This window comes from Octopus bimaculoides, chromosome Z (genome assembly GCF_046866305.1).
Source record: "Octopus bimaculoides isolate indiv1 chromosome Z, ASM4686630v1, whole genome shotgun sequence".
Lineage (NCBI taxonomy): Eukaryota > Metazoa > Mollusca > Cephalopoda > Octopoda > Octopodidae > Octopus > Octopus bimaculoides.
Genome location: NC_142944.1, coordinates 20,727,206 through 20,750,810, shown reverse-complemented (window position 1 = coordinate 20,750,810; position 23,605 = coordinate 20,727,206). Strand labels below are relative to the sequence as shown.

At 36.3% G+C, this 23,605-nt stretch overlaps 1 protein-coding gene across 5 annotated transcripts; it reads right to left on the bottom strand.

The window, feature by feature from the left end:
* Positions 1 to 258: 258 nt before the first annotated feature.
* LOC106877090 (uncharacterized) lies at positions 259 to 15,996 on the bottom strand. Of its 5 annotated transcripts, XM_089364955.1 has the most exons (6): positions 15,243 to 15,981; positions 12,822 to 12,918; positions 10,751 to 11,060; positions 9,933 to 10,113; positions 7,437 to 8,242; positions 259 to 1,317 (listed from the first exon to the last, which is right to left on the bottom strand). In XM_089364955.1, the coding sequence occupies exons 3-6, from the start codon at positions 10,839 to 10,841 to the stop codon at positions 320 to 322; spliced, it is 2,076 nt and encodes a 691-aa protein (XP_089221081.1). In that variant the 5' UTR covers positions 10,842 to 11,060; positions 12,822 to 12,918; positions 15,243 to 15,981; the 3' UTR covers positions 259 to 319. The 5 variants fall into 5 exon arrangements, with proteins under 5 accessions (XP_089221081.1, XP_014781370.1, XP_089221082.1 ...); XM_014925884.3 differs by lacking the exon at positions 10,751 to 11,060 and having other exon boundaries at positions 15,243 to 15,980; XM_089364956.1 differs by lacking the exon at positions 15,243 to 15,981 and having other exon boundaries at positions 12,822 to 15,207.
* Between the last annotated feature and the right edge of the window lie 7,609 nt (positions 15,997 to 23,605).

The window sequence follows — 23,605 nt, the reverse complement described above, 5'->3', positions numbered from 1 at the left end:
CAATGTGCCCCACAATGAGATTTGAGCCCAGCATCATTGGTCAGGAAGCAAACTTTCAATGACAGGACTGTACCAAATGATAATAAAATGGTGCTAACGAAGAAGATGGCAATGATATTTTTTTCCACTGATTAAACAATCACAATACAGAGATATCTTAATCATATTCCAATCTTAATAACTCTGATAATCAGCATCTCAAATTCTCCACAAGATCAAATATTTTTGCAACAGATACAGTTAACAAATGTGGCAGGATTATGAAATTATATCATTTTATATGAAAGTTAATTCAAAATAAGGTAATAATTAATAAAAGTTATTGTTTTTGAAGAACAGGAGACAAATCTGAAGTGTTTTCTATGATCTGGATAACCATTCCACCATCCAGAAGAGACGTAGCTGTTTGAGAGAGAGGAGAAGAAAAACAGGTGTGAGAGTCAAAGATGGCTTTGTCATCAATAACATAGCTACACTCTTGACACATATAATACTGTTTCTCGTCAAAATTTTCATTAGTGATGTCCATTGTCTCCACATAGATCTCATTAACCTCTTGTAGTTTATTTTCAATATTTCCACTATTGTCTGTACTATAATTTACAATCTCTTTCTCTGCTCCTGCTCCATGATGAGATCGCATATGTGATTTTAATGAAGACTTGTAACGAGTAGAACAATCACAAGACGAGCACTTGTAGGCTTTCGCATCACTATGGGAAAGCATATGAGACTTTAAGGAACGTGCCTCGCGGAATGATGAGCCACATGTATGGCAAAGGTTAGGACGATTTTCTGAATGTTTTGCAAGATGTGACCTAAGGTTACTTTTGTCATTAGTAGCAAAATTGCAAACTTGACAAATGAATGGTTTCAATCCAGAATGTTTAAGAACATGCTCTTTAAGGTTTTTCTTCCATGCAGTCCGAAAATCACAAAGATCACATTTGTAGCATCTTTCCCCAGTGTGAATTCTTAGATGATGTTCCAAATCCCGTGGTGATCCTGTCCGATAATCACATTGTAGGCAACAAAGTGGCTTTGATGGATTACTGCTGCATTTGTGGTCGCGTACCTCTTCAGAAGATTTAAAACCAAGTTGGCACAGTGAACAACGGTGAGGGCGTCGCACCATCCTGCATGCAAAATCTTGATGGAATTTCAATGTCAACATAGTTGCAAATGTCTTAAAGCAGTCTTTACACTGGTTTGGTTTCACTTCTTTCCCTAATTTATGAAGTTGCTTTTCATGGCGCTGCAAATGATGAGGGTGAAAAAAAGCAGCAGAACAATAACTGCATTTGTAATGGCGTTCCTCTGAAAAACATAAAAAAAGAAAAAGAAAGAAATTAAAGAATTTGTCAGTTTACTGTTCAAAGAAACTTGAAATAAGTGTTTTTTTACAAATACACCAAAAATTATTACAAAGAGAAAGAATTTATTACATGTGTTTAAATTTCAAAACAGAAATAGCAGAAAATGATATTAATGGGATGGAACTGAAGTCATAATATGTTGAATTATGGAATATCTAATTTAGGAACATCCATAATAATAAACTAATCTCCATAAACCCTAAAGTATTAATAATATGAGTTACATAGTTAGTAATACTGATTTCAGATTTTAGCACAAGGCCAGCAGGTTTAGGGGAGGGCACCAGTTGCTTACATCAACCTCAGTGTTCAACAGGTACTTATTTTATCAACCCCAGAAGGATGAAAGGTAAAGTCGATCTCAGCAGAATTTAAACTCAGAACATGAAGATGGACTAAATGCTGCCAAGCATTTTGCCCAGTGTGCTAACAATTCTGCCAGATTGCAGCCTCATAGTTGGTAATGAGTGGTGGACTACTTTGTGACGACATCAAAACAGTTCATTTCATTATTACATTTGTTGTTGTTGTTGTTGTTGTTAAGGCGGCGAGCTGGCAGAATCATCCATCTTCATGTTCTGACTTCAAATTCTGCTGAGGTTGACTTTGCCTTTTGTCCTTTCAGGGTCAATAAATTAAGGACAAGTGAGACACTGGGGGGGGGGGGGGGGGGGGGGTCAATGAAATTGGCCAGTCCCCTCTCCCCAAATTTCAGGCCTTGTGCCTTTTAGTAGAAAGGCTGATTATTATTATTATTATGCAATGTATTGTAAGAAACAGTGTGTCAGGGAAATGCCTTGACATAGTTGTTCCAGTCTTTTGTGTTTTGAGTTCAAGTCTTTGCCTTTCTTCACTGTGGAGTCAATGAAATAAAGTATCAGTCTGAATGTTTAGTGGTGGGGGTCAACTAAGCCCTACATCTAAAAACTTCTGGCTATGTGCCTAAATCAGAAACTATTATTATTATTATTGAGTGAGAGAGCAGTGCATGCTATCAAAGTGAGACAGGGGGTAAAATATACAAAGCCCAATATACTCATCATGACTACCCGTCTGATAAGGGTACACCGGGCACATGCATCACAACCATATGTACGCAACATGGTGATCTCATATCAAGATAAACAACGCATGACCTTGCAGGTGGGGCCCAATTAGAATTTTCTTCAAGTCAAGTAGCCCATCCCGCTCAAATGGTCCCTGAATATGTTTATGGATGATGAACAAAATACCCATGTTTCCGAAGGTGAATTATCCAAACCCCAAAGACTATGATGCTCCCCCACTACTTCTGCTCATGATCAGAGATGCACATATCATCAGCCACCAAGGGACATGCTCAACTGGTTAAGGTCAAACAACTGACAAGCAAATCTGTGGTATTAAGCAGAATATTTGATGTAGCCCATCTTTTATACCAAGACAAGACAATGTACATGATAACACTTCCAATCAATTAAGATCAGAAGCCATAAGAGCCACTGCCTGGTATTGCATCAGGGCATTTATTATTATTTTTAGTATTATTATTAAGGGCATTTCATCCATCATTATATTCCGAGTTCAAATTCTGTTTAGGTCAACTTTGCCTTTCATCCTTTTAGAGTCAATGAAATAAGCACCAGTTGAGCACTGGAGGGGTCAATGTAATCAACTAGCCCTCCCCTCCTCCAAAGTTTCAGGTCTTATGCCTACAGTAAAAAGGATTATTATTGTTACTAGGGGCATTTCATCTTGTCTTTACATTCTGAGTCCAAACTCTGCAGAGGTTGACTTTGCCTTTCATGGTTGATAAAATAAGTACTAGTTAAGTACTCATGTTAATGTAATCAACTTGTTCCCTCCCCTTAAAATTTCATCCCATAGTAAACAGTATTATTATGGCAGCAAGCTGGCAGAATTGTTAGCACACCAGGCGAAATGTTTAGCAGTATTTCGTCTGTTGCTACGTTCTGAGTTCAAATTCCACTGAGGTCCACTTTGTCTTTCATCCTTACAGGGTCAATAAAAGAAGGAGTCAATGTAATTGACTAGTCCTCTCCTCCAAAATTTCAGGCCTTGTGCCTTTGGTAGAAAGGATTGATACTATTATTATTATTATTATTGTGGCAAGCTGACAGAATCATTAGCATGCTAGGCAAAATGCTCAGTGGTATTTCATCCATCTTTACGTACCAAGTTCAAATTCTGCTGAGGTCAACTTTACCTTTCATCCTCATGGGGATTAATAAATTAAGTACTCGTTGAACACTGGGGTTGACGTAATCGAATAGTCCCTTCCCCAAAAATTTCAGTCCATGTGTCTTTAGTAGAAAGGATTGTTGTTATTATTATTATTATTATTATTATTATAAGGTGCAGGAGTGGCTGTGTGGTAAGAAGCTTGCTTACCAACCACATGGTTTCAGGTTCAGTCCCACTGCGTGGCACTTTGGGCAAATGTCTTCTACTATAGCCTCGGGCTGACCATAACCTTGTGAGTGAATTTAGCAGATGGAAACAGAAAGAAGCCCATCATATATATATATATGTATATATATTTGTGTGCATGTCTGAGTCTGTCCCACCCACCATCACTTGACAACCGATGTTGGTGTGTTTACGTCCCCATAACTTAACGGTTCGGCAAAAGAGGCCGATAAAATAAGTACTAGGCTTACAAAGGGTTGAATTGTTCGATTAAAGGCGGTGCTCCAGCATGGCCAAAGTCAAATGACTGAAGCAAGTAAAAGAATAAGGTGGTGAGCTGGCAGAATTGGTAGCATGCCAGGAGAAGTATTTAGTGGCATTTTGCCTGTCTTTACATTCTGAGTTCAAATTCCACCAAGGTCAACTTTGCCTTTCATCCTTCCAGGGTCGATAAAATAAGTACCAGTTAAACACTAGGGTCAGTGTAATCAACTTAACCCCTTCCCTGAAATTGCTGGCCTTGTACCAAAATTTGAAAACATTATTATTATTATTATTATTATTATTATTATTATTAAGGCAGTGAGATGGCAGAATCATTAGCGTGCTGGACGAAATGCTTAGTGGTCGACTTTGCCTTTCATCTTTTGGGATTGATTAAGTAAGTACCAGTTATGCACTGAGTTCGATGTAAGCTGTTCCCTTCCCCCAAATTTCAGGCCTTGTGCTTACAGCAGAAAGGATTATTATTATTATTATTATTATTATTATTTCTATAAGACAGAATCATTAGAGCATCAGACAAAATTTCTTTTAGTATTTCTTTCAATTCTTTATGTTCTGAGTTCGATTCCCACTTTACCTTAACCCTTTTGCATTCAGATTATTTTGCCAAATGGAATGCTTGTTTATTCATATATTTTTAATTAACCATGTATTATTTCATAGCTTTGAGATTTTAAGGACGTGATTGCTTAGTTTTAGAAGGACATTGTAGGGTAGGTGTGAGAGGCTGGATCTGGGTCATTTGAACATAAAACAGGCAGAATATGGCCGGATAATCAGATATATGTCACCCTTTCGTTTTAAGATTAAAGTATCATTGAAATATAGAGAATTGAAGTGAATGTAACATGAAAACTTACATTAAATGAAATAAAAATCATTTTGTAAAATATTGAAAATATTATCCCTCTAAAAGTTATAATGAAAAACACTATATCTATATAAGAGGGGTTAAATTAAAAATCTAAATTTTAATATCATTTTAGAAACAGGATCTTGGTGACCCTGCCAGTGCTGATGCATCCAGTTCACACTAAAGTGGTTGGCATTTGGAAGGGCATCCAGCTGTAAAAACCATGCCAAAACAAACCTTGCCAGTGCTGGTGAAACATAAAAAGCACAGTTCACTCTGTAAACGAAAACAAACCATGAAGTCTGGGGCAGTCTTTTGCCTAGCTAGGCCCTGACTAACTGTCCAACCCATGCCAGCATGGAAAATGGTCGTTAAATGATGATGATGATGATGATGATGATAACAACAATGAATTAATTCTACCAGAACCTTCTTCATAGAATCTGATTTGATTATTTTCGGTGCAGAAAATAGTCACATTACTGTCTGCAGAATTGGAAATTTTAATACTTATTAATTTTTACATTCAGTCAGAGTAAGACATTTTTACCAACCCTGACCCCACAGCTTTGCACAGCATTCCATTCTTTATAGCTACTCCCACCACTTACATGTGTTGGACATAGCTTACTCTAGCACAACATCTCACCTCTATCATCTCTTTACCATGAGGTTCAGCCTTTCTTCAGATCAGCTTTCACCACTTCATCCCTATGTCTTCCTCTCACACAGGTAAACTTCCATTTGGATCATTTGGTACTTCTTTATCTAATTGCTGTAATTCAGAAATGTCACATGTCAGTATCAACACAGTCTTCTCTCATGCCAAGGGGCAGCCCATAACTATGCAAGGAACAATTGTCACTGTGAGGTATTTTCAAATATCCACATACCCAGGAATACAAGATACTGTACAGCAATGATGCATATCATGTGCAAAACTGAACTGAAAATATAAGCACAGGATATACTAGTGGGTGCTGAAAAGTTCCTGGTTTTAAGGGTATGATGGAGGCCCCACCTAAGTTCTTTTACAGGACTTAGAAAAACTGAAGGACCACTGCAATAAGAGTGTGAATCTGAAAGGGGAATATGTATTTTCTTTTACCCAAAGCCAGGAACTTTTCAGTACTCCCCCATATGAAGATCTCATTGATAATGGCAACTAGACTGAAAGAATAAAATACACACAGGGACCATTTTGCTTCAAAATAGATGAGCTCTAAGTAACTGAAGAATTTTTGGCTTATAAATTTCTGACAGACACGCACAAATAAAATAACTGGGGACTTTGGTAATGCCACCTTATATCATGTTTTTAAGTACAATGAGAAAACTCAATATGAATATAAGTTTTTTTCTCATCAAAAACACTGACAGACTCTATTCATTCAATGTCTGTTTTTCCAAACAAGCATGTATTTGAAGCAGGATATTACAGCTGATGTTCTTTCTTACATTTTTTTCAAATAAGGATATTTTTTTAAATTCCATACAGAGCAACTAACCACAATGTTAACAAGGAAAAAGATATCAAATCACCATTTTGCTCAAGCATAGCCATAAGGTGTCAACATTTATACACACACACAACCATCACCACCACAACTGCTAATGTTTTAACATCCACTTTTTTTTCTGTTTGCATGGATCAGGTGATATTTTACTAAGGCAGATTTTCCACAGTCAAATATTCTTCCTGCTGGCAATCCTCCCCTGTTTCCAAGCAAGGCAATATTTTCCCATGGCAGGATATGCTTTCGCAGAAAATTGAAAATGAACAACACTACATGAATAACAATGATGTTCATTTACATCAAGTGATGCCAAGGCAGGAGATACACACACACATACAGTTATTAATATATATGTGACATGTTGTTTTCAGTATCATCATCATCATCAACAAAAACATTTAACATCCGTTTTCTATGCTGGCATGGGATAGACGGCTTGACAGGATAGACAAGGCCAGAGGCTACACCAGGTTTCATAGTCTGTTTTGGCTTGGTTTCTACAACTAGATGCCCTTCTTAATGCCAGTGTGTACTGGGTGCTTTTTACATGGCACCATCACCAGTGCTTTTTACAAGACACCTTCATTTTAAGATTGCAATTCTGTTGAGGTGGACAGGTTTTATCTGTTTACCAAAATCCATTCTCAAGGCTTTAGTTGATCCAGAAAAAACTCTTTGCTTAAGATGCCTTGCAGTGGGACTAACCCCAAAGCTATGTTCTTGACCACAGTCATGCCTATGTCAATAAAAAGAAGTTAAAACTTATAAAGAATTATTGCAAAAAACCCAAAAAAAACTGCATAATGTTAAATGATTGAACAGATGCAAGACACATTAGAAAAAGAGCTGATAACAGAGGATAAAGGAAGACAGTTTAAATAAAAATATTTAATAATCAAATATTCAGAATCAAATTTTACCGGTGAGTGTGTTAAATTATAAAGCACAAAAAGAAAAGGACTCTCCCCAGACACAACAAAATATTCAGGAACTTACCAAAATCAGCATCTTGAATTCTACTGAGCCAAACATCATTTCTTCTTTTACGTTTTGGTTCACTTTCTTCAGGTAAATCAGATTTTATATCACTTTTCTTGGTTCCATTCGTATCTTGTTCTTTACATTCAGATGACTCAACTACAAATTCTTCTAGAATATTTTCTTCACCATTTGGTTGAACAGAATTGTCTACTTTCTCTGCAACATCTATATTTTTTTCAGAATTTAAAACTGGAGAACTTAACGAATTACAAACTGGATCAACATCAGCAGGCTGTTCAAATATTGTTGCAATTTTGTCTTCAATACTAGAATCAAGCAACTGTTCTTTTGCCAGTTCTTCTTTTGCCAGTTCTTCTTTTGCTGTTTCTTCTTTTAAAGAGTCCGCAGCAGTGGAGGCATCATCTTGGCCACCACCACTACCATCACCACCACCATCATCATCACCATCATCATCATCACTACCATTAGATATTGTAGTTCTTTTACACTCTTGGGAATGACTTTCATTAGAAACACTGCCAGACATAGCACGATCGTCTGCCTGGTAGTGTTGTAGGCTTATTAGTACTTCAGCTGTCTCTCCACTTTCCTGGTCAACCAATCTGGCCTGAGAACCAGTAGCAGAGAGATCCCAGTTTGGCTGTACCAGAGTCACAGGTTCATTGCTGTACTGATCGTGGTTTATGCTAGCCTCATCTTTCACCTCATGGCAACTTTCATTAAGATTTTCAATCTGTACAGTAACCTTCTCACAAGGATCAATGCACTCTAAAAAATTGTTCTTCAACTCAAGTTTATTTCTGAAAATAGATGGGAAATGGAATTAAAGATAATACAATCTACCAAATTCAAAAAATAACAAATTCACTCACAAGGGTTTGGTTGGCCTGATATTATAGTAAAAGACACTAGCCCAAGGTGCCACACAGTGGAACTGAACCCAGAATCATGTGGTTGGGAAGCAAGTTTCTTACTACACAACCATGCCTGTATATGTATGTATGTACGCGTATGTATGTATGTATGTATGTATATATATATATATATATATATTTTATGGGTGGTGCACCAGTATGGCCTCAGTCTCTGGCTGAAACCAGTAAAAGAATAAAAGAATATCATACATAGAAAGTGTTTTCTACCATAGCCCATGCCAGTTGATGCCCCATGAATGAATTTAAGAGACTAAAACTGTGCAAGAACCCATCATGCATTTGTGTATATGTGAGCATACATAAATACACGTGCGCGTGCATGCAAATCTGATAGGCTGCTTTTACTTTTTACTTTTTCTACCAAATTCATTCCTAATGCTTTGGTCAGTTCGAGATTATAGTAAAAGGCATTTGCCCAAAGTGCAGCACAATGGACTGAACCTGAGACCATGTGGTTGGAAAGCAAACTTCACAACCACATAGCCACATCAGCAAACAATTTGATTACCTAAAGTAGTACAGTAATTGATTATTATTTTTATTACATACCAGACTACTTGTGACCTGTTGGGTCACTGATGGTTCAGGTAATAAAACATTAAACCTGATTTCAACATTACATTGAAATGAAAATTAATTTTACAATGATTTAGTTAAATATTTCAATTCGTTCATGTCATCATTATTTCTGGTTTACAAATTCATGTTTAAGGTTTTATTGATTATTTACAGCATCTAACAGAAATAGAACTTCCAGGATAAACCTGAACTCCAGTAACAGCATTTATTTATGGCATACGTGCACACTTCTACAAAAATGCAAAAGGAATTGTTATAGAACATAACACACAGGGTATTTTCCCCATTATGTGCCATTTTGGCTATTTATGAAGGTACCCAAAGAAAACGTGTATCCATAGTCTAATTTATGCAAAACTTATTTTTTATTCCATTTGTATTCACATTTCAGGGGTACCTTGCTTTCAGAGTATTTTCCAATTATGTGGGGAGTTGGCTGTTTTAAATTACAGACAAGCAAGCAAGCAAACACAGAGTTTTCTCATGGAAACTCTGGGAAACTGGCCCTTATGAGTCAGCATAACTCAAGAAGGTAATTTTACTTTTACCTGTTAGTACTGATGCCTCATAAAAAGCACTGGTGCTGGTGCCTTGTAAAAAACACTGGTGCTGGCGCCTTATAAAAAGCACTGGTGCTGGTGCCACGTAAAGAGTACTGGCACTGGTGCCATATAAAAAGCTCCTAGTACACTCTATAAAGTAGTTGGCATTAGAAAGAGTATCCAGCTGTAGAAACCATGCCTGTGCAGCTATCTAGCAAGCCAGCTCCCATCAAACTGTCCAAACTATGCCAGCAAAGAAAACAAACATTAAATGATGATGAAGATGATTAACTCACAGAAAACAGAGAGAACACAGTACAAGGTGCAGTGTTTATAGAGAGTGTAAAAACTACAAAGGAGTAAGCAGAATGGTACATTAAAAGAACAATTACAAAAGTAATAATAATGAAAATGCATATGAAATGAGAACTTACTTATCATAGAGTTTGAAGAAAAATTCTAATAATCCATTTTCATCAAGGCTCATCTCATCACGAATACACTGAAATCTTTCAGCATTCTCCCTTGTAAATATTAAAGATACAAACTTCTGTGTTCCCATAATGCAAAATTGTTTAATTTTGTGATTTCCAACTCTACCATCACTTCTTTCAACTGCAATGAGAAAAATAATAAAATTTTGAAACATTTATTGAGCTATAGCTGCAGGAACAGCTGTATGGCTAAGAAGCTCACTATCATCTACTATCACCCTCAATGTCCTCACATATCCACCACAACTGAGGTGTTTAGTATCAAAGTGTCCTAAGTACCACCCTGGCCATTTTCGAAGTTAGTATATCATTTTCTTTGACTCATCATCATCGTCGTTGTTTAACGTCCGCTTTCATGCTGGTATGGGGTGGACGGTTTGACTGAGGGCTGACAAGCCAGAAGGTTGTACCAAGCTCCAATCTGATCTAGCAACGTTTATACAGCTGGATGACTTTCCTAATGCCAACCACTCCAAAAGTGTAGTGGGTGCTTTTACGTAGACTTGAAACATCAAATATTTCTTCCATTTTTCCTGATCATTAAACTAATACACCCTGCTTGTTGTTCCCTCACTTGTCTCTGTCTTGTATTTTGAATCATATATATATGATATAGTTTGTGCATGAGGATCATCAGAAGACAATCAACGACAGTAGTAAGAATTTTGGTAGGACCTCAAATGACCAAAAGTCCAACCATCCACATACATAAACAGCCACAGCCACACACACGCACAGACCTGTGCACATACACATACCTCCTTCTCTTGCATTCTCCTGTCTTAGAAAGAACTTTTTCTTCGCCCATTCTCTTCCGGTCATTTCAATATGTGACTGCGTGTGTATCATTGGCCATTTTCTTTCTTCATCTTCCTTCTTTGGACTTTTTCTATATTTCTGATGAAGAGCTCCACTCGAAACGTGAAATCCTCTTTCTTTTCTTTCCTATCCTGGGCATCCAATAACACAGTTCTTGTTCCACGTCCTCACGTTGTTGTTTTTTCTTGCTTGTTCTTGTTTGGATTGACTATATATATATATATATATATGTATATATATATATGGATCCTAATAAATGGAGCAAAACACATGTTAATAAAAGTTCCTTTAATTCCTACATATGTTTCGATATATATGATAGTTCTTTCACAAAGAAGAAAGAGCTGTTGGGGTTCCTCATTTATTTCTCTTCAGGGAGTTCATAATACCTCTGGTAACTATTAACGTATTTCAATTATCGAAAGTTTTAATAACTGAGATAATATTAATATATACATAAACTAATATATATACACACACACACACACACAGAGAAATATCTATGTGTATCTGTCTTTGTGTCACCTTTCCACCCACTGACCACCACCTGATAACTGATGGTTTCCCTATATCTCCAAAACTTAGCAGCTCAGCAAAATGAGACCACTTAGAATAGATACCAAACTTAAAAAAGGAAAAGAAGTGCCAGGGTCATTTTATTCAACAAAACCCTTCAGAATGATGCTGTAGCATGGCCACAGCCCAATGACTGAAGTAAAAGAAGATACAATATATGTTGCTTGTGTATTCCATAATTTTTTTTTTTCTTTTCTACCTCTGGAGATATTTCAGCCATTATCAGTATTATCTGGACACAGATGAGGATTGGCAACAGGAAGGGCATCCATCCATAGAAAATCCACCTCAACAAATACCATCTGACCCAGCCAAGCATGGAAAATAGATATCAACCCTGTAGCATTCAGATTATTCTGTCAAATGTAACGCTTATAAATTGAAACATAATTATTTCTAAATCTCTTGAGAGACATTCAGTAGCGGTATTCTAAAGTAAAGATTATTTGCCAACATAATGTGGCAGTTGGGACGAATGTTACTGTTATTTAGCCCCAGGAAACATTGTCTCCAGCTGGCTATATGACACAGTATTTGTGTCCTTATATTTTTATAATGCTTATACATTCATGTTATTTTGACTTACTCATGTATTATCTTGTAGCTTTCAGATTTCAATGATATGACTTTATATTTAGAAAGACAATGTAGGGTAGGTGTGAGAGGTGTGTTTGGACACAAAACAAGAAGAATATTTGGGCCGGATATGGTTGGTTTAAATGCTATAGAGTTAAACAATGATGATGATAGAATAAATGGTAATAAGGAGTCAATAGTTGTTGAGTTTAACTTTTGAAGTTGTCTAGGTCCAACTTTATCTTATCTAGTTATTAAAGTTAAACATTATTCTCTGGTTCAGAAGTCAGTCGACCAACCTGCCTCTATACAGTCATCCAACCAGCTAAAAAGGATGTGACTTGAGGGAGCCAAAGCTCCCTCAAGTCACATCCTTGCATCTTTTGTTTAAAAAACTGGAGGATACATTGAATAAAAGACAGGAGATGGTCGGAACTTGCTTAACATGATCACTCGCCCTGCTGAAATCACATCCTACTGTCACAGAGAAATTATATGTTAGATAATGCAGATAGATATAGACTTGCGCCTTAAGTGGATGTTGGGACGATAAATTCTTAACTGTTACACCATTTCACCCGTTTCATGAGACGAGTGTAATCTTTGATCGTCTGCTTTTGGAATAGCTAAGGAGCGGTTAATTCCTTTTGTGAAAGAATATTTTGTCCAAAAAAAAGTTTTTCTTCTTTTGGAGGGGGATGCAAACCCCGTACTCTTTTTCGGTAAATTTTTACTGTTACACCCATCTCACCAGATAAATAAAAAATACCAAAGAATGATCGTAGTTGGATGACCTTTGATCAAAACTCCTAACCTACAGCCAAATAATAACAACGAAGCATACGTTCTGTGAGTTACCTTAATCAGATCTTATCTACAGGTCGTCAGCTGGGGGACTTGCGCTGTTGCAGTGTGTTGCTGCATTCATCATCTGTCGGTATATTCTCAACAACAACTAATAAAAAGAATTCAGTAGATCCAAAACAGTAAATGATAATTAACAACTTACAACTTCTTTAAATATTTATAAATATTACGCAAATTATTTCCTTCTGTGGATTAAAGAAAAAAAAAATTCACTCCGGTAATTATCTCCCCTTGTTACTGACCCAATATTAGATGATCTCTCCATGTGTAACTTTTACGCACCGGCTTCCTGTCCTAAGCGTAACCCTTCGACTGATAAGACAGCTGGACAAAGTTATTCTATCTCACAATCTTATTTCCTCTCCTTAAGGAAAACCTGAAGTCTATATAAGAAATGTATCGATTAAATCATGCAGTTTCATTCAGCCTATAAATATACACTTCTTTGAACAGAGTGCAAAGTCGGAGGTTTTTTGGGGTGGGGGGCCGTTAAGTAAATCGATCCCAACGTAACGTGGATGCAAAATAATACTAGAAGGCTTCTGGAGAATCTTATTTAAGAGGGGAGAAGACAGGAAATTAAAAACTACAATGCCCATCTATTCAGTTCATAACATAAACTAGTATTTCTACAATAATAAACTTTGAGAAAAGAAAAATAATAACAAAAAACGGATACACGGGTAGAGGAATGTTTGCAGTGAACAACCACGTCCGACCCGGTTTCAATTGCCAATTGAAACCATTTTACATAAGTCTCTTTAGTATTAGAAATAATTGTGAATCGTTTGATAGGTAGTCTATTCACAAGGCGACAAGCATATTTATTTATTTTTATCAAATTAATTATTTCCTTTTCCTCGTTTACATAACTGGTAATTTTGCTGTGCAGGTAATCTAATAATTTTATCAATGCAGAGCAAATACGCAAACATTAATATTAATATTTTGCCGTTTATTGTATGTTTCATTCATAAATTTTGTTAATTCAATTCATTGTTTTTATTTTTTCGTTGGTATATCTTGTAATTTTAAGAATATTGTGAAGTACCAACAAATTGCTGATGCGTTATTTCGTTTCAATGTTATTATTGTAATAAAGTACTCATTACAATGCATAGACATATTCTGCAGTATTTCAATTAGCTCCGAATTATCAATATTCATTAAAATTTACTGAATATAAATCCAACAAGAAAAAGAAAATATATCAGTTAACTGCGGAATTCTGTTTTACGCACGGCATAAAACCCCTCACAACTTTTTTTATTTTTCAGAATTTTTAGAAGATTTTTGCGAATTTGTATTCTACACACGGTAATTCAAATACCACTATGCAAAAAAAATTGTGTCATTTAAGGGGTATTTAACTGGACCACATCAAACCGTCCTCGTTTGTTAGTCACTAACGTATGTTTTTCTATATCTGTCTCCACGTAAACACATTTAATGGTCTATTGTTAGGATATAAGCTAAAAATTTGGACGGTCCGTATTTAAAACTGTATTAAAAATTAACAAAAAATTTCTTTTGCACAGTCATATGAATTCCTGTGTGCAGAACACAAATTCACAAAAATTTTCTGAAAATTCAAAAAAATAAATAAGTTATGGAGGGGTTATATGCTGTGCGTGAAGTAGAATTCTTCTGAAAGCCAAACAGTTATACAAATAGGTGCTTCATTAGATTCAACCAGTCCAACAAGACCGAACTACCAAATGTTAAAGAGAGATTGATGAGGGAATGTCAATGCTAATATGAAAGTTCAGGAATGCAAAGACAGGTTTCGAGGAAGAGATACTATGAAGATGCTCGACAAGTTAAAAAGAAATAGCAGCAAAAATCTTCCTGAGATCACACCCTATCATCATCAAAAAAGTAGGAAGGATATTTTGAACAATATGGTTCCAGATATATACAAAGACGGATTTAGTGCGGCTGGTCTGGGACGAAACATTTTGGTTCTTAAATATAATAATAATCCTTTATACTATAGGCACAAGGTCTGAAATTTTGGTGGATGGGATAAGTCGAAATCATCGTAACTGGTGCTTATTTCATCAACCCCGAGAGAATGAAAGAGTTAGTCGACTTCGGCGGAATTGGAACTCAGAACGTTGACAGAAGAAACGCCGCCAAGCATTTCCACTAGCGAGCGAAAGATTCTGCCAGCTCGTCGCTTTATTGATGATAATAATAATAACAATAATATAAATGCTTAGAATTAAAAAAAAACATCATAAACGAAGAAACCCTTGTAAAGATACTACTAGGTCATGTTAATTAAGTATAATGGTCGCGAAGTAATATCGATGACATTGGCTCCAGAACTGAACAAATGAAAGACAAGAAATGCGTGAAATACTTGAGAAAAAAAAACAACAAAAATTAAAAATATCTTTGCGAACAAACCTTTCTAAGGGGAGTATGAAGCCTCAGCAAGATGTCCACCATCACGCACTCTCCTTGCATTTGTCTTTTTATCTTCAGTTATCCCGATTCTCTGATTGGTTGATGCGATTGATTGCGTAACGCCTCACTACCTTTAGTGCTCGCCTAACATCTTTATTAAAGACCAGCTGGCATTTACTCTAGTTGTTTATTGAAAATTCACACAAATATATACATCATTTTGTTACTACTCTGAGTTTTTCAAGTGTCAGTATTTTCATAATAGCGCCTCTCACAACAGCATTACTGCAAATTTTGTGTCATTATTGAGTGCTATTTTTTTCTTTTGTACATAAACTCTAATTTATATACGCGCATACATATACATTTCAATCTAATATTTTTGTTCTCATTTCCATACTGACCTTTATGATCATTGTTTGCCTAATCTCTTGTTTACCGCTATCTCAAGCATAGAGAGAGATGTGGATGGGTAAACATATAGAAGCCTGCTAATACATTCATGCATAAGCCAATAGTTATATATAAATAAGAATATCGACTCAGACAGGCAGGTTGATGTGTAAGACAGCTGGATGGACAGACAAACATAGTAATGGACAAGTTGGGACACTTGAATACATGCCAGGAGCTATATATAGAAGACATATGCAGGGGCTTAGCTGTGGTTTTGGCAGCCTCCTTCTATAGACGTAATATTCCTTCAACTGCGACAAACATTGTTATCTAAAAAGTGGTCGTCCTATGCGGACCATTTATTCCGCACATCAGACGCTATGCTACTTAAATAGATGAACGCACACGCGCGCGTTTTGTATTAAAAGATTTGTTACGTAAAGTTTTATATACATAAAAAGTACCCTCTCATTTACATATTGGGCGAAAGTAAAGAATACGAACACCCGGTGTTTAGGGTAAGGGATTAGGGTTTTTATTACGCCGAAAACGGGTAGTGTGCGTATTCTTTACCTCTGCCACATATTGTAATATTTTTCTGTTAAAGGAAAACCGATATTAGATAAGAAATGTATGTTGTTTTCCACCTTCCACTTGGTTTTGAATGGTGGCATCATTTTGTATCATTAATAAGACTGGCCATTTTTGACAACGCGAGTATATATTATACAGCTGTATAAAGTGCCATTTGATCAAATGTGGACGTGGAAGATTTGCAACGAAGTGCTGAGGACTGACCTAAAGAACCTGAGCCTCGCGGAAGAAATGACAAAGGACGGGGGATGTCTAACAATACTAGGTTCTCAAGAAAACACTCTCGTCACAGCAAAACTGACTTATATAGTATTATTCTTTTATTTGCTTTAGCCTAAAGGTTCTGGCCATGTTAGGGTACTACCAATATTATCATCTTTTCAACGTGGTTGGCTTTTGGTGAATGATGGAGTTTGACTGGTATTGTTTCTTTCATTTGAGTTTCCTACCATGGTATAGGTTTATCTTAGATCTTGGACAGCAGATAGCCAAGTTGCATATACGAGGTGGTATCAAAAAGTTCCCGGACTAGTTTTGTAGCGCGCCAGTAGATGGCAGCACACGGTTTTTTGTGCAGTGAGAGTTAGCAGTAACCTTCATGAAGCGATGTGCCGAGTGACATTGCTATGTATACTTTGCAAGTTGTGAAAATTGTATTTTTGTGATCGTGTGTATGCTGTAGTTTGCGCTTTTTGTCATGGACAGGGAATTGGTACAAAAAGCCAATGTGAAATTTTGCACTAAACTTTGAGAGTCTGCTACAGAGACATTGAGTATGCTTTGGCAAGCTTGGGTTGTAGGCAATGTTTCAAGAGGCACAGGCACTTCAAAAGCAGAAGAATGTCCCTGGAAGATCTACCATGAACATCATCCCTGGAAATGTGGTGAAAATTCGTTAGTTTGTGCACGAGGATCATCAGAACACAATCAACGACATTGCTGATGTTATTGGTTTGCTGTATGGATCCATGCAGGCAATCCTGACATCTGTGAAGAATTAGGTTCTTCATGATGACAAAGCACCCTATACCTGATCTTTCCTCACTCATGAGTTTCTCGGCAAAAACAACATGGTATGACTTCCACATCCACTCTTTTTGCCAGATTTAGCACTTATGGACTTCTGTCTCTTCCCCAAGATGAAAATGCAGCTCAAAGGTTGCCATTTTAACACCGTTGTTGAGATCAAGAGCAAACTGCAGAAGGTCCTTGACTCACTTACAGAAAACAATTTCCAGGCCAGATTCCAAAAGTGGCAAGAACACTGGAACCAGTGTACTGTTACACAAAGTGACTATTTTGAAGGAGGTGATGTTAAAATTTAGATAAATCAGTTATTTTTTATTAAATTTAATTAGCCCAGGAACTATATATATTTATATGGGCACCTCAGTCCATCAATTTTCTCTTCACATCAACCACTTCCCTACATCTCACCCCACAGATCTTCCTCCTCCCCTCCCCAATACTACTTGTCTTTCTTGCTACCCAGAACCATTTCACTTGTTATTCATCCTTCGTCCATTAATATTATTCTCTACACTTATCTATGTGCATGCGTGTGAATACATTCTAACAGAAACACTCCAATTTCCAGTATTCGGTATTACACATTTCTGGTCATCAGCTGATGAACTGAGCTTGATTTTTTTTTAAACATTCACTGATTGAATATTTTTTTTAATATTTCAAAAGAAAAGCAAGCTCAGTTTACTATCTGATGCCTTGAAAGAAATAATAATGAGTAGTTGAAATCAGAGCCTTTCAGTTTTAATGTATTAAAGAATACTCTACACTTGTATTGAGTCCTGTAATTTACTACTTCTGGTGAATCAATATATATATATATATATATATATATATATATATATATATATATAGGCAACTCATCAGATGTAAATAGTCTAGTCACATGCACATATATACATTTATATACTTTATATATAGGTGTGGCTTTGTTGTATGAAGCTCAGTTTCCATCCACGTGGTTCCAGGTTCAGTCCCACTGTGTGGCACTTTGAAGCCAACCAAAGCCCTGTGACAAAAGCTAAAAGAAGCCCATCATATATATTTATGTGTACTCTTGGAGTGGTTGGCATTAGGAAGGGCATCCAGCTGTAGAAACCCTGCCAAATCAGATTGGAGCCTGGTGCAGCCATCTGGTTAGGGTTAGGGTTAAATGATGATGATGATATGTGTGTGTTGTAGTGTTTGTAGTGGAGTACAGATATTGCATATTAACTCTTAAACATATCTTGAAGAGTTTGAGTGAACAATTGAAAGTGCTAATAAAGAATTATTGAAAATTCTGAATGCTTCTTTCTTCTTAATATATATATATATATATATGTGTGTGTGTGTGTGCCTTCATGTCAATGTTTGATCCCCACCACTGCTTGACAACCAGGGTTGGTGTGTTCACATCCCTGTAACTTAGTGGTTCAGCAGGAGAAATTGATAGATGAAATGGATGAAATAGAGATACATGTATGATTCTCTAGACCTCTTCAGAGATATTTTTATAAAGTTCATGAAGTTAATTTTAAATATACAAATATAAACATATAAAAAATCGTAAAAATGCACATATATATGCATACTTTAACATATATAGATATACATAAATAAACATAAATACATATATGTACATTTAAATGTACATACATAAATGTCTATACATGCACACCAATGAGTCAATTATTACTGTTATTATACATGAGGAGGACACATATATATGTAGTAGATCTTGCATACATGAAGTGGATTCGATCCACCATAGCCAAATTTAAATTAACACTGCAACAGAACTTTTCCCACGGTGGAACAATGGTTTTTCAATGGCAGCAGTTTTACATCTTCCAGATGCCTTTAGCTAGGCCAAAATAATGTCTTCGCCCCTTGACCCTTTCTGACCTCTTCTACTTCACCAAAAGCTAGAATGGAGATAACAAGACCACCAACGAAGTCCATTGTTCTCAATGATGTCTTTCCTTCTGGATAGTTATAAAAGCAAGAACCCCCAAGCAAAATTCAGTTTAGTCACCAGTCGGTGACAACTCAACCAGTCCAGTCACATGGTGAGAACGAAGTCTGGCTGTCCAGCTAGAACCTCGACCAGAGGGAGAAAGAAGGTTACAACCAGCCAACTCTATAACTTTCACAAGCTCACATTCTTTTCTCTGTAACATTACCATATCTCTGTCTATATACTGCTACAAGATTGTGTACACACATATACAGGCCGAAATTGACTTTCTTTACCTTGCATGCTTTACGAACTGTGTTATACTATTACACTAACCTACACGTCGTGGTATGGCATTTATTAAAGTAACGATAAATAAATATTTCTTTACAACTTCGATCACTGTTCTTCGTTCATCTTATAACCGTTACAATTGGTGACCCTCCGACTTTAACAACTACCGTTACATATATATATACCCACCCACACATACATACATACACATATGTATACATAAACATTTCCATACAGACATGTTCCCTGGTACATACGCATTAGTTGCGTTTGGAAAGGAGGACTGGTGCATTGGTTCCTATCGCTGTATTTCCAGCAAAATGTCCAGATCTAAATATATATATATTTATATCAGTCCTGTTTGTGATGGAGGAATTTATATGAAAAATATTTTGTGAGAATTGTCACAATAATGTCCAGACTTCTATAAGCCTGCAATGAGTTATTCCGTTATTTTTCTGCTTATGAAGAAGTTCGAATCCTGCTGGTGGTGGGGAGGGGTAATTTTTGCTGTTCAGTCCTGTATGTATGTGTGTATATATATACTCGTGCCAAATTCATTTGACCGGTTAATGGTTGTCCAACCGTAGCTAAGCCAACACATGCTCTCACAAACACACATATGCGCACCTTCGTTTTGGGTTCACAGCTACTTTATTATCTCCCCTTCTTCCTAGCTCTCCTATCTGACCACCTCTGTCCAACATTCTCCATGTTTGATCGCTAGCCACTAAACCTTTTTTTATTTTCTCTCCCTGTTTATTTCTGTGTTCCTTTCTGTTGAAGAGCATAGGCTTGAAACATAAAAGACTTTTTCACTTCCCGAGCATTAAACTAATACATCTGTTTGTTGTCTACACCACCTGTCTTCATCTTTTGTTTTGTTTGTTTTTTTGTAAATTCCAACTATATATATATATATATTTTATATATACATTTTATATATATATATTATATATTATATATATTAATATATATATATTATGTATATATATATATATATTATATATATATATATATATATATATATATATATATATATATATACATTATTTATAGATTTTATATATATGTATATTTTATATATATATATATATATATATATATATATATATATATATATATATATATATATACTTTATATATATATATATTTTATATATGTGTGTATATATACTTTATATATATATGTATATTTTATATATATATATATATATATATATATATATATATAGTATATATATTTACATTATATATATATATCATCATCATCATCATCCTCGTTTAACGTCCACTTTCCATGCTAGCATGGGTTGGACGATTTGACTGAGGACTGGTAAACCAGATGGCTACACCAGGATCCAATCTGATTTGGCAGAGTTTCTACAGCTGGATGCCCTTCCTAACGCCAACCACTCCGAGAGTGTAGTGGGTGCTTTTACGTGCCACTGGCACGAAGGCCAGTCAGGAGGTACTGGCAACGGCCGCACTCAAAATGGTGTATTTTACGTGTCACCTGCACAGGAGCCAATCCAGCGATATATATATTTTATAATATAATATCTGAAAGTTGATGAATACCACCTATTGATCCCATCCATTTTCTTATTGCTCTATAAATTAATGGTAAAATAACTCTTTACCCTCACCCATTTATTACACTTGGTAATGTAATTGCCATGCAATGAAAAAACACTTGTGTAATAATAATTGGGTATTCTACCAGCAGTATATTGGATAATTATTATGCCTTAGTTGGTTGGATTCACAACCTCTAACTTTCTTGGAATTGTACAAAACAACTTTTGTCTTACTACGTCCCTAAAATATATACCAAGAGTGATAAAAATCAAACATCCAGTCAACATCATGGTGTTTGGAGTGATCACTAGTGATGGTGAGGTTATGCCTCCATTCATCTTACCACATGGCCTCAGACTCAAAATGCAGGCCTACATCAAGTGCTTATAGGAGGTAGTGCTACCCTGGTTCACGAAGGTGGCTGCTGGAAGACCCTATGTCTGGCAACAGGACTGTGCACCACGTCATGCAAGCAGGAGAACCCAGTCATGGCTGTCAGATAATTTCTGCAACCAGATCACCCCTAACATCTGGCTACCTAACTCCCCAGACTGCAACCCCTTCGATTATTATGTGTGGGGTACAGTTGAACAAGAGACCAACTCCTTGTAACATCAAAAATGAACTGAAGGCAAGGATTCACCAACTTAAACAAGGAGGCCATCCAGAAGAGCTGCAGGAGATTCCGAAGTCGTCTGGAGGCCGTGGTTGAAGGCAATGATGAATAAATTCACTCTTTAGTATTTCAAAATATTTTTATGTAATTTTGGTAAATATATCTGTAGTGAAACTACCTATCGTCACTAGATACAAAACTGCTATCGCCATTCTTCTCATTTAAATATAAACAAATGCGAGCGTAGCAGAGAACCCATTCCTTGTCATCACGTGACTGATTAATATTCGAAGCGGCAACTTCTTCGAACCGTTCCCGCCAGAACGCAAACTGACCAATCACGGCCCCTAATAAGGTCACGTGATAGAGTATGTTTCTGAAGCCATCGGAAGCCGATAGTTTGTTATAAATAGCTTTAACTCGGCGGCCAAATTTGTCTCGGTCGAGTTTCTCTTTGAGAACTGTTCCGTGTACCACAGGACAGCAGCAGCAACAATCAGCCAGCGACACATCAACAGCTTTGTCCAAAGATGACCACCAACTACGCCGCCACATCAGCAACATGAGTCTACGACTACTAACCAGCATCATCGTCATGACCAACACGATTACTACCAAGCATCAATCTCCACCAGCGTCCACACGACTTTCTATGTACACCAAACTAAACCACCGCGGCACATCTCTCTGTTCGATTCTGTTAGGTGATTCAGCTTCACCACGATAATAAACAGACAAGAAATCTCAGCCAGCGACGAACATCTGTATAACAAGAATCACGGCCCGGCATCGATGCCACAACATCACAACTAGTGATCAGCTCTGCCACACACAGCCTCCCCTCCTTTCACATACAGACTCATACTAATGTGTACCTAAGAACTGGTATAAAATGCTCACGTGTTATTGACTCTCTTTCCATCTGCTGTAATAACTCACATACACATACATGTATCACTCACATACATACTTTTCTTTGTACGATGGCCTGTCTTTGATTATGTTCTTATATGTCGCATTCACACTCTCACACAGACATACACTTTTATGCCACAATAAATATTTCTGTTATTCATCTTATACGGTTGTGGTCTTTCATTACTGGTCATCTATGTTATCGTCGTATAACATATATTGTATATCATCATTGATATATATATATTTTTGTGTTCGACCGTGTGACACGTTTAAATAAAAGGAGTCCTCTGTTTTTCCATACGTCACCAATTCTCCTTTTTGAGTTCGCACGGTCGTCCTTACATATCTGTTAAAATGAGATGTCAGTGTTATTTTCATTTTTGTGTAACTTAGATGACAAAATATTCACCACACCCTGTATACACAATCACATACACACACACACATACACATATGTGTGTGTATAAAGGTATGTGTTTGTGTGCATGTCCAATGATATTTAATACACCTGTGTGTATTAAATATAGAATGACCTTTTGAATGACTCAAATATAGAATGACCTTTTGATGCAGAAATAGTCTAAAAAAAAATTTCTTTTAAACTGTATGCATGACAATACATTGGGCTATGAATGACATCGTCAGATTGTCATGTGTACATACATACATACATACATTATTTGGAACAATTTTATTCAGTTTCCATGCTACTTCAAGTTTCACAAATCCCTAGCAGAGCCTGAAGGAGATGGACTTCTGTCAGAGGCCTGTGAAATTTGAAGTACCACAGAAACCAAATTAAACTGTTTAAAATAATACATGTAACTCCTTCTAAATGTATTGAGTGCCCATTTTTTTTGTTTGTTTATCCACTCACTCATATATATATATATATATATATATATATATATATATATATATATAAATATATATATTCTTTTATTCTTTATTTCTTTTACTTGTTTAAGTCATTTGACTGCGGCCACGCTGGAGCACCAA